Genomic DNA, 12578 nt, shown 5'->3' with positions numbered 1-12578 from the left:
AAAAACAAAATAACAAAAAAACGAAAACAGCAAAATCAACTACGGAGGGAGAAAATCGAAGCACTCCAACTCCAAACGGTCAACCCCACTTCTAGCCAACCCATCCGCCTTCCTATTAGCACTCCTCCCCACATGATCGAAGGTAATAGATGAACCCAATATTAGATCCTCAATTCATCAAAAAAGGATAAAAATCTCCAAGGAGGCAACACTACTCTTTTCAACCATCAAATCACATTGAGGGAATCACCATCCACAATGGTATTATCCAAACACTCACTATCTAATCTTTTAATACCATGATACGCCGCCATCACTTTTGCCTCTGAGGCATCACATCTCCCCAAAGGGCCGGAGTAGGCCCACACAACTCCATCACTTTCATTACGAAGCAACCCGCCAACTCCAGCTGGACCCGGATTTCCAAAACTCAAACCATCAAATTTCAATTTCCATTTCCCAAAAGGAGGAGCCTATCAATGCTGAATAATCCGATGCCGATTTTTCCTACTTAAGCAAACTACCCTCCATCCCTCCCATAGATCAAATGCCGATACAAATCAGAAGGATGGGAGACATTTCACCCAAGATATCGATAGGGCAATAATTTTCAAGTAAAGCCAATGAGGCGATTTAGCAATCCCTTCAAAAACTCTAGAAATTCTTTCTTTCCAAATCACCCATCACACCGCAAGCAAACATATATTCCACAAAGTTTTTCCTTTCTTACTCCATGGCACACAACCCTATTGCTGCAGCTAACTTGGGATAGAGAATGGCAACACCCAAGCAATACCAAATCTCATAGATAGGAAAGCAGATATCTGACGCGTAAATGAACAATGCATGAAAAGATGAGCCACAGATTTTCCATCTTCCAAGCATAGAGGGCAATGGTCAATAAGCAACATACCACGCTTTCATAGGAAGTTAAACTGTTTGAATCCGATCGTGGCTTACTGCCCACCCGAAGAAACAAACTCTTGGTGGACATTGAGATTTCCATACCTTGGATGAGATGGAGGATACACCATTAGGCATTAAGATAAGATAGAAATATTTGACGGAGAAGATGCCCGAAGATTCCGGGGTCCATATTCTTTTATCCAAACCGTTCATTTTAATGTAACACCCATCAAAAAGCTCAAGAAAACGGGATGCCGACTCTAACTCCCTATCAAAGATTGGCCAACTTATTGGGACCTACTCTTTTTTTGAAATTTTTTTTTTACTATAGATGAAAAATACTACAGTCTATTCACATTGTGGCCCAACAAATCCCGGATTTCAGGGAGGCAATTGCATCCCCCTGCGGCTATGTCCATGATTTAAGGGCCGGGCTGCAGCCTATTTACATTGTGGCCCAACTAATGAACAGTTTGGATCGACCTATGAAGTGGGCCACAAGGTTGGTTTTGAAAAACAACAGACTTCACGTCCACACTAAAACACAAAAGATAAGAGCTTTTGAAAACAAGAGCGATATTTCAATTTTGAATCTTCGCTTCAAATTTTAAGTTCAAAAAGAAACATTGACTTTAAAATTTCTATGGATTGTCATCCTGTCCGGTTTCAACATGTCCTTTGTTCTGCGAATAGGGAAGCAGATTGGCTAGCCAGAGAAGGAGTTAATATAGAAGGCGAGATTGGAGATATTTGATCATCTTCCTCCTTGAGTTTCTGTATTTTTTTTTATTACCATCTCGGTTGGAGGTTCTTCTCTCCATCTCAATATGAAGGGAAGTGTCATTGGCCCTCTTTTTTTTACTAGGTACAGCCATCTCTGGTGTATCTATGGCTACAGAGGGGCTGATATACTTCACGTGAGAAGGATTCAAGGGGCCTGATTGTATCATACACTGGAGTGGCTGTCCATGAAAAGAAAAGGGGAAGATTTATCATTTCCCAATATAAATCCTACAGTTTAAAAAACTAAGTTTTTATGAGATTTTGTTGGAATGAATAGAATATTTTCATATATTTAGACATCGCTATATAAATTCTTTCAATACAGTTGATTTGTTAGATACGGGCACATTAAATAGCAAAATGTGATAAATCGTACGTAATAAATCGTCTCCATATGATGATTCTAACACTCTCATCTGTAGATGATTCATTTGCAATAATTTAAATATATTTAAGAGAGAAAATTCATAGACAAATGTAGTTGTTTTATTTCTTCTATATATAAAACTTCCCTCAATACCAACATAAAAGAATATATTTAAACACAACAACTGGTGTCGGGTCTCATGCCTCCAAGGGCAACAAACCTTGAGATCACACAACTTATTCCAACCTCCCAAAGGGAAAAACAGATAATATCTTAAAGATTAAACATACAAAGAAAGTGATCCTTAGAGTAGGCGCCTCTTGCTTTGGACAGTGTTAGTAGCCCAAAGAGCTGCGCCATAGATGACAACATTTCCATCCCCTTGAACAATCAAACGGCAACTGTTCCCCCCACGAGAGATGTTACTGCTCCACACTATCTCACTACCTGATAACACAACAAGGTTGCAATTATCTTGGAAGGTAGCCCTACATGAGGTGCCCCTACCATTAGTGCCTGATGCCCAAAGTGCCCTTGTCTGGTTTATGTACAACACAAGGTTGCAATCGTTTTGCATTATAAACCGGTAAGGCCCATTCTCAATGAATGCTCCTGTGTCGAGGGTTTCTCCACTGAAGAGCATATCCTCTGCCATTGCATTGTTGAAGAACAAGAGAGAGATAATTGCAAGGGTCGAAATGACATCAATTGTACGAGCCATGATTTTTTTCTTCTTCTCTGACTGAATGGAAAGGAGATAGTAATGAAGTTGAAGAGGAAAAGGAGAGCTAGAAAGATGAGAAATCAAGGAGAGAAAGTATTCCTTATATAGGTGAATTGTAGGTGGAAAATTTCAACTTTGCATTAGTTTATTGGCGCCTATTTCATTTTTCTTATATATTTAAAGATGCATGCAAGTCTATGTTCCTCTAATAAGTAATATACGTAGAAGAAGTCCTGGTCATCTGCTTTTGTTGAAGAATCGCAAGAGTTTGTACACATTGATCAAGATCTCATTAGGGTGAAGGAGTCAAATGGATGTTTTAAAGGGCATGAGAAGACCGACCTCAGCACACCCACATGATATTTCCATGATCCTTCATCTTGGATCTCCTACTGCCCAAAAATAAATCCAATCATGCAATTGTAATATCAAATAATGAGAGGGCTGGGCCCACTATGCCCCTCTCATACAGGATCTGAAGCAAGGGCTATTAAATGGATGGTTCAGATAAAAAACAGAGGGGGCCACTGCCTTAATATAGATGCGCCACATAGAATTATTATAATGTGGTTGTGCCCTAGTGAAATTAAACATTCCTCGATCTAAGAGGAAAAATCATATCTAAAGGAAGGTGTTGACAGACGATTTAGGTGGGGCCCACAATCTCCCCTTATCCCATGCATTACGTGGCGCCCACAATTTACACCGCGGATTTTGATGTAATGGTGCCCACTATTTACACTTCATGTTTTGATGGGTGGGACCAACTATTTCATTCATAGCCCAAGAATGCCAGTGATTTAACTACTTACGTTGTGGCCTAACAAATGAACAGTTTGGATCATCATACGAAGTGGGACCTACTCTGTTTTTGAAAAAGATAATAACTATAGTTGAAAAATACTACAGTCTATTCACATTGTGGCCCAACAAATCCCGGATTTCAGGGAGGCAATTGCCCAACCCCACCTCTCCTCCTCCGCCCCCCCAATTTAGGCCCCACCCATATTTTTGAAAGTGAAGTGTACCGTCCAGACCATAGAATGATCCAAACCATTCATTTGATGGGCCACAATGTAAATAGGTTGTGCCCCATAAATCATTTCCATAGGATGATCACAACCCTACAATCTATAGAGGTTGCATAAGATGTAGTTTCTACTTAGATCGGAGGGCTAGGATCAGCCTATGGAAATGATATTTTGGGACGCAACCTATTTACGTTTATGGCCCATCAAATGGACGGTTTGGATTATCCTATGGTGAGGTATGGGCGGGGCCTACGTTGTTCAAAGATGGGCCCACCATTCCACCAACGGTTTCTGTTGGGCCCACCAACTGTTTCTGTTGTGTGTGTGGATAGAGAGAGAGAGAGGTCAAATGGTGGAAAGTGACATATACGTTAAATCCTAACGTTTAACGTTGGCCGCGGGGGGGGGGGGGGGGGGGGGGTTATCCGCGCCCAAAAGCGTCAGATCAGTCATTTCACTCCCGTCATTATTTTCCACACTAATCCCGTTTTTATAGTGTTTTCCTTTCCTATAATATATAGAAGAACGTTAAATTGAATGTTGCCCTTGCAAAGACCCAGCCACAAGGGCACCCTATTGGATCCATGTTACTGAACAGCATTTATCATTCCTTTAATTTTGCATGTTGTAGATACAGTTGGGTGACGCGGATCCAATGGTGCACCCTTGTAACGGTATTTTTGGAAGGGCACACTTCAGTATAGCATTCCTATCATCTATAGCACGGATACTTTTCGTTTTATAAAATATCCAAGAGCTAATTTCCTAGAGAAATGATGAAGTACAAGCAAATCGTTTATGACTACAATTAGTCTATTTTAAAATAAATGCATGCAGACACATACACGGGGTTTCAATACCTGAATAGGCTATTCACTTCCATTTTGCTAATTAATCATATTAAAAAATTAATATCCTCAGCTCCCACCACCACGGGAAAGGTGATTGGGCGTGTGATTTGTGTCCGTCATCCTACTCCATTGCCCTGATCCTACCTGTGCACTGAATGATCCTAATCCCTCATAAATCCCACAATGAGGGATTGAGCAAATGCACAGTAAATCACTTAAATCCCAAATAATAGGAATTTAGAGGAATGCTAGACTCACATGAGCCCTTGCAAAAACAACAGGGAAAGGGCGCCCTCATTGGTCAAAACCAGTTTAGGATGGCGCAGAAAATCACGGTCATAACAGCCATAAAGGAGTTTTGACCAAAGAAGGCGCCCTTTCCCTATTTTTTTGCGAGGGCTCCTGTGAGTCTAACATTCTTCTAGGATTTAAGCTTTTAACTCAAACCCCCAACCAATAGGATTTAAGTATTTATTGGGCACATGTTAATTAAGCATAACTGCACCATATTATGGTGTCTCTTCTTCTATTAAGTGTGTATGCACCTTATGTATGGTGTCTCCTCCCTGTATCTCATACATTGGATCCAATCCATTCCTCGTGCGCAATAAAGTCTGAAACCCCGATTGTCCAACCATCCTTTAAGGGTCTAGCGAGTTGTGAGTGGGATCCTCACAGAGATCCAAATGGTCTTCTTCACGGTATTGTCCTGGTGGGGGTCACAAAATTGCCCTCCAACCATCCTTTAAGGAACTAGCGAGGTGTGAGTGGGATCCTCACAGAGATCCAATGGTCTTCTTCAAGGTAATGTCCTGGTGGGGACCACTAAATTGCTGTCCAACCATCCTTTAAGAGTCTAGTGAGTTGTGAGTGGGATCCTCACAGAGATCCAATGCTCTTCTGATGGGGGCCACTAAATTGCCTTATGCGTTGTAATTCATCTACATTGTGGGAGATCCTAGTGGGGCCTATTGTGGGCCCTCTTTCTCAATGGTCAACGTGAGGTGGAAGGGTCAATCCCAGCTTTCCTACCAAAAAAAAGTTAGAATGCCTATTAAGATGTTCCCCCATGCACCGTTGATTATTCGCAACCCCCAATGGTGCTAATAAGCTCTCTGTTGACCTCGACTGTTATTGTGATTTCGGTTCATCAGCACAGCATATGGTCTTGCTGTTGGATATTTTCAGAATATTTTATTTTTAAATTTTGAAAAATGAGTTTTTTCAAAAGGAAACTTCTTTTGTGAAATATGAAATGGTATTTTCATTTTGAAAGACCCCAAGAGTTATTTTAAATGAATTGATACTTTCAATTGAGAGGGTGTCTTCATATATTTTTATCTTCTATAAAAGGAGTAAGGTCTCAATTTTTAATATGATTCTCTCCTTTCTCACTTTTTCCTTTTTTCTAAGTGCGGGTTGACTATATGTCTTGAACTCAGGTTACTGCCCTTTCTCTTGGTGTTGGCATTTTATCTTGGGGATTTATTTCCTGGTAGCAACCTCCATATGTAAAGAAATTAAAGTCTATGAGAGAAAGCTTCAGCTTGCCTTGCTTACCTCTCATTTTTCTAACTCCCATTTCTAACCCTCTGTGTGTTTCTTTGACTATTTGCATCTCCACCAGTTTGTCCCAACACTTGCTACTCAATCTCGTAATCCAAATGTAAGTTTCTTAATTCATATAATCACTACAATACAGTTAATTAAGACAGAATTCATAAAGACAATTTAGTAGTTATATTTCTTCAAACAATATATGGAAAGTATATAAAACTTTCCGCAATATATGCCAATATAAAAATATATACTTAAACAGAGCAAACCTAGAGATCACACCTTATTTCCACCTCCCAAAGGGAAAAACAAATAATATTTTAATAATCTAGCATACAAACAAAGAGATCCTTAGAGAAGGCGTTTCCTGCTTTGCACAGTGTTAGTAGCCCAAAGAGGGGCGCCATAGATGACAACATTTCCATCTCCTTGAACTATCAAACGGCAACTGTTCCCCCCACCAGAGATGTTGCTGCTCCACACTGTCTCACTACCTGATAACACAACAAGGTTGCAATTGTCTTGGAAGGTAGCCTTACATGAGGTGCCCCTACCATTAGTGCCAGATGCCCAAAGTACCCTTGTCTTGTTCATGTACAACACAAGGTTGCAGTCGGTTTGCATTATAAACCGGTACGGCCCATTCTCGATGAATGCTCCTGTGTCGAGGGTCTCACCGCTGAAGAGCATATCTTCTGCGATCACAACATTGAAGAACAGGAGAGAGAGAATTGCAAGGGTCGATACGACATTGATTGCACGTGCCATGGTTTTTTTTTTTTTTCTTACTGAATAAGGTGATGTTGGAGAAGATAAAGAAGAAAAATGAGAGCTAAGATGATGAGAAAACAGAGAGTGAGTATTCCTTATATAGGTAAATTGGATGTGGAAAATTTCAACTATGTATTTATTTATTGTCACCAATCCTCAAATTGTCCACATAGAAGAGGTCCTGGACGGATTGTTTTTGTTGAAGAGGTATAAGTATACCTTGGGTTTCTTCTTCCGGGGAGACTTTGTTGCAAACTGAAGAATATTTAAATATATTACTTTTGTGTCCAATATATAATTTATTTTGGACTCACACACGGTTCTCAAAATCCAAAACAAAGAGGGCCTACTTTTCACAAGACTACTTCAATCGTTGCCAACTTGGGAATCTCATAGAAAACCATGGAATAATACTATTCTCATTCATTAGCTATTGATCATTGATGGGATGTATAAACATACAAGGATTAGTATCATTAACCATTAATAAAACACGCAATAGAAGTGCTAACAAGCAGAGCTTGAGGCTCTCCCTTTGCCTATTCTTATTATTTTCAGGGTCATTATCATTGACCAAAGAGGGCAACGATCTATTGAGCCAGATACATAGGTTTCCTCTGAAGGGGCTCACCAGGGTCTTTTTGTTTTTTGCTCTTTTTCCGTTTGTTGTACTACTGCTTTTTTTGCACAGTACGCAACATAACTACATATAAGTTGATTAGGATCAACCGAAGAGGTCAACAAACCTAGGCCTCAGATATTTGATCCAACGTCACTCTTGATATTTGATCCAACAACAGCCGCCTTTATAATAAGATGAGGTTAAATTAATTATAAAGGACCGCACCTATGTCGGCTCCCCATTACATACAGCTATGCACCTAGACTATACCATATTATTTCGAGTTTTTTAGGGGCTAACGCCGGTCATAATCTAATTTTGTATTTTAATCTCTGTCCTTAGAAAATGCATGAAAGCACTATTAATGTGGAAATGTGAAACAGCCAATTATTCCAAAAGCTTAAGCTGTTAGATGGTGCTATTTAATCAATTATAATTCAACACTCCTAGCCTGTGGCTCCTCTTTTTTCGGGTTGGCCTTATACGTGGATTTTAAATATCAAAGAGTCATTGGGTTTTGAACCCACCATGAGGCAACCAGTTACTCCAAAAGCTTAAGCTGTTGGAGATGGGGCTATTTAATCATTTATACTTCAACAGTTGGTCCCGACCGTAGCTAGCAAAATTCCCTTTTAAGCTGCGTTTTTTTGTAAACACACTTTATTGGTGTGCCGTTTAATAGTCTGTTTAAAACTTTTACACTATTTTTTTTTTTTTTTTTGAGGAAAATGTTTTAGACGTTTTAAACACAATTTTTTGGCCAACTTTCCAATTTGACCCCCATCATATTTTATAAATGACATAATTTTAAACACATTTTTTTTTGTGTTTCCAATTTTTTACTACGTTTTTCTAAACCAATACCGTATTAAACTCGAATTTTTCCCATCCCATTTTTTTGCCTAATCACGTTTTGGCAACTATGGCCCCGACCACCTCTCCACTAAAATCTATCAACTACGGCCGTGTTCATTTTAGATTTTGACAACCGATTGCAAGTCCAAAACTTATTATTGTACTCCAAATAATGTATAATTTTGAGTTCAATAATCAGTTTTGGACCCACTAATATTAAGTCCGATAATCCGGTTTGATCTTACAGTCGGTTGCTAAAATCTAAAACGAACACGGATCAAGGACCGCACCTATGTCGGCTCCCCATTACGTGCAGCTATGTACCTACACCATATAATTTTGTGTTTTTTGGTGGCTAACACCCGTCATAATCTAATTTTGTTTTTAATCTCAAATATCCTTAGAAAAATGTATAGACATGTGAAACAACCAATTACTCCAAAAGCTTAAGCAGTAAGAGATAGTGTATTTGATCATTTATACTTCAACACCCCCTCACATGTGGCCCCTCGTTTTTTGGGTCGGTATTACACGTGGATTTTTAATATTAAGGAGTTGTTGGGTTTTGAACCCAAGACCTGCCGTGAGGCAATAAATCTGATACCATGTGAAACAACCAATGATTCCAAAAGTTTAAGCCGTTTGAGATGATGATATTTAATCATTTATAATTCAACATTTAGTAACTAACTAACCACCTCTCCACTAAAATCTAACAACTATGGCCCTGTTCTTTTTTTCGTTCTTTTTTTTGACAACCGATTGTGAGTCCAAAACCTATTATTGTACGTATAGTTTTGGACACACTTATTTTGAGTCAAATGATCAGATTTGAACTCACAATTGGTTGTCAAAATCTAAAACGAACAGGGTCTAACACTCCACAATTTCGGTCGTATGAAAATCTTGGAATTCCTGGAAATTATGTTGTTTAAACTTCAAAAATGATGTTAATTTCCACCCCTTTTTCAACATTTACACATCTTTTGTTTGTCTTTTCTAAAAAACGACGACATTAATTTTCTCATTGTTATTTTTTTTCTTAAAAAGAAGACAGTGGAAATGCTGGAAAAGGGATTTAAATATCATTTCTCTTTAGACTTCTTAAAAAATATTATAGAATATCAGGGAGTGATATCCACACTGCAATGTTTTTATGATGGCACTAATCACTTTGATGTACATTTTTCTGATTAGCTTGCTGAGAGCTTTTAGGGAATGGTAATAGCCTTTGATACTGGTTAAAAACGGGTAAACATGGAGATTAGTACCATTACTAAAACAGGGTAGTGCCGAAATTAATCCCCAATAATTTTTTTATGAAGTTACAAACTAACAACTTGAAATTCAAGAGCTCGGACTTTGTAATGGTTCGTGATTGAAAATTTTGATTGCTCGGCCTTGACCATTGACTTTGACCAGTTATTTTGAGTTGACTTTGAAAAATAGAAAAAGAAAAAAAGAATGATTAAAAATTAAAAGGACCGCATCCATCATACATGTGATATGCATGGTGATGTGAATGGGTCACCTAGGAAGGATCCATTATGGGACCCACAATAACCACCTTCCTTCTTCTTCTTTTTTTGAAAGGTTACCCTGATCCAACCCATTACATGAGGGACCCCACACGATGAAAATGCCATACTCTTGTGGCTCAACTATTTTAGAAATTATATTCATGTCTCGAATTTTATCCATATATAGACTTGTGCCCCCTTTTCTTTATTATGGGTCGTGGGTTCAAGTCTCAAGAATATTCTATTTTTTTGTGTGTTATATGTCTCCTCATTATGGGTTGATCGCAATCGTTGATGAGAAATCTAATCCAATGGTTGGGATTGATGCTCTCAAAGGTTCTGTATTAGAATAATAATATGATAACCGAGAATGGAAACGATAGTGGAACCCAACAAATATCTTTTTCTCACATTACCATTCTTTTCCTCTTTTTTGGCTATTTGTTTCCCTAAAATGGCAAAACTACCACTCCTATGCCATGTGGCATGGAGGGATTAGTTCGGTTCTACGGTCGTTTTTGCTAGAAGTGATCTATTAAAGTATAAAAGATTTAATAACGCCATCTCCAACATCTTAAGCTTTTGGAGTAACTGGTTCTTTTACATTATATCATAGCAACAGGTCCTTGGTTCAAACGTTTTTTTTTAGTAAAAATCCACATGCAATGGTCAACTCAAAAGTGGGGCACATGTGCCACGTGTAGGCCAACCCAAAGAAAAAGAGGGGCCACACATGAAGGGGAGTTTGAAAGTATAAAATATTAAATAACGCCACTCCAACAGCTTAAGCTTTTGGAGTAATTACATGTCTTCTTATTGTGGGTTGATCGATCTCAACCATTGATGGAGAAACTCGTCCAATGTTTGATAATCATGCTCTCGATCGACACTATACCTAACAATAACTACCAAATTCAATATCTAACACTTTTAAAAAGTGATCCCTCTCCAAATAGTTTAAAAAGTGCTCTCTATCTCTCTAATAATTATTCTCTCTCATTTTCAAGTCCTCTTGTTGACTCTTTTCCAAAAACAAGAGCTCTATGTTATTCTTTAACTTATTTTAGGGAATTTGATTCATTGTCAATCGACAAATTGCAGCTGTTGATTTCACAAGAGTGTGTTGGGCAGAGATTTCAAGAGTTACTTGCATTTTATTTTTGGATATTATCTGATTGTGGAAGAATCTAGTGTCTTAAAGAGTGTCTGGCTCTTTATTTTAAAATTATTATTATTAGTATTATTTTCCTTCTCATCGGCATCATTTTCAAATCCATTCACCGCTGAACCAATTTTTCCCAACAGCAACACCCTCATATATAGCACCAGATAGGGGTATTTTTGTAATGCAAAAGCACATATTTTTGGGTTTTGGTGAAACTTATGTATTGGTATTAGAGTTAGGGAATTATTAAGGTCTTAGTTCTAGACATTTGGTGTACTTTAGTAGTGTTATCGTAGTGGAAGCTCTTTGATTGTTTTGCTGTGAATGTAGCTATTATTGTGGTGGCTTGTTCTCAATGTTTTATCCAGCCCACTATTAGGGGGGATCCTCGTTGAGGAATGGGTATGTACTTCTTTCTTCTCACCTCCTACCACACTTCATCCTCCAAGTTCTTGTTTTCTGTAGACTTTTGAGGTCGCTCTTTGCTTGTGTGGTGTGTCCATCTTCCTCTAACGGGAGGTGATCTTCTGCTTGATATCTGCTAATTTGTATTACGAACACGATTTGGTTCGCAACGGATTGATCTTCTTAGAGGGAAGATCGGCCTCTTGACCCACTTCGAGGGAAGGGTCGTCCTCCTTTCTGCCCAATACACAATTTCTGGGATAATTTTTGCCTGCGTTTCCCTTCTTCATTCAATAGCTTTAAATAGATTTTTACATGATTGTCCAATACCATTTAGAGTCCTAAACGAACTAAAACTCCAACACCAATAAAATAGCATCATAATCTAACTAAAACTCCAATGACCAATAAAAAAGAAACTACAACAGCAATAGATAAGTATAAACTGATCTAATTTATTCAAAAGACCAGACTTCATGACACATAACATTCCTCCTCCCTTGAAATCAACCTTGTCCCCAAGGTTGGATTGTTGGAGAAATAATTTATTCCACCGGGATCCCAAATCATATTAGACATGATTTTGTTGACCAACACAGGTAATGTTGGACTTCCGTCTTCAAAAAGGACGGTCGTGATCATTTGAACTCCACCTTCAAAATCTCTTGTGATCAGATTGGAAAAGAAATAGGATTTTTCATAGCGGCGCATCGAAGAAATGGAATGATCGAATGGATCGACAAAATCAAGATGAACCTTGGGATAGCGTTCAACTAAATCACTTTCACCCATATCAGTTTGCACATTTTTCAAATTTTGCTTTCTTTCTTCTCGAATTTCCTTGATCAACGTGCTGATTTTGATTAGGCCTTCCGAAAATCGTCGTTGTTCATCCATAAATTCTGAAAAAATATTGCAAAAATCGTCACGCAAGGAATACCAAACCTCACAACCCATGGCGCAGGATTGACGGCTCTGATAGCACTTTGTTACGAACACGATCTGGTTCGCAACAGATTGA

General features: G+C 38.5%; 2 protein-coding genes across 2 annotated transcripts; both read right to left on the bottom strand.

Moving 5' to 3' along the window:
* Positions 1-2360: 2360 nt before the first annotated feature.
* On the bottom strand, positions 2361-2711 carry LOC143876904 (mannose-specific lectin-like). Its single transcript, XM_077378584.1, has one exon. It carries the CDS (start codon positions 2709-2711, stop codon positions 2361-2363), a length of 351 nt encoding a protein of 116 aa, XP_077234699.1.
* A 3859-nt stretch (positions 2712-6570) lies between these two features.
* On the bottom strand, positions 6571-6987 carry LOC143876903 (mannose-specific lectin-like). The gene has a single exon (XM_077378583.1). The coding sequence runs from the start codon at positions 6985-6987 to the stop codon at positions 6571-6573; it is 417 nt and encodes a 138-aa protein (XP_077234698.1).
* Between the last annotated feature and the right edge of the window lie 5591 nt (positions 6988-12578).

Source organism: Tasmannia lanceolata, unplaced genomic scaffold, assembly GCF_043159265.1.
Source record: "Tasmannia lanceolata isolate RefF3 unplaced genomic scaffold, GAP_Taslan_0.1 ptg000005l, whole genome shotgun sequence".
Classification (NCBI taxonomy): domain Eukaryota; kingdom Viridiplantae; phylum Streptophyta; class Magnoliopsida; order Canellales; family Winteraceae; genus Tasmannia; species Tasmannia lanceolata.
Note: the sequence above shows the minus strand (reverse complement) of the source record. Positions and strands in the feature narration are given on the sequence as shown.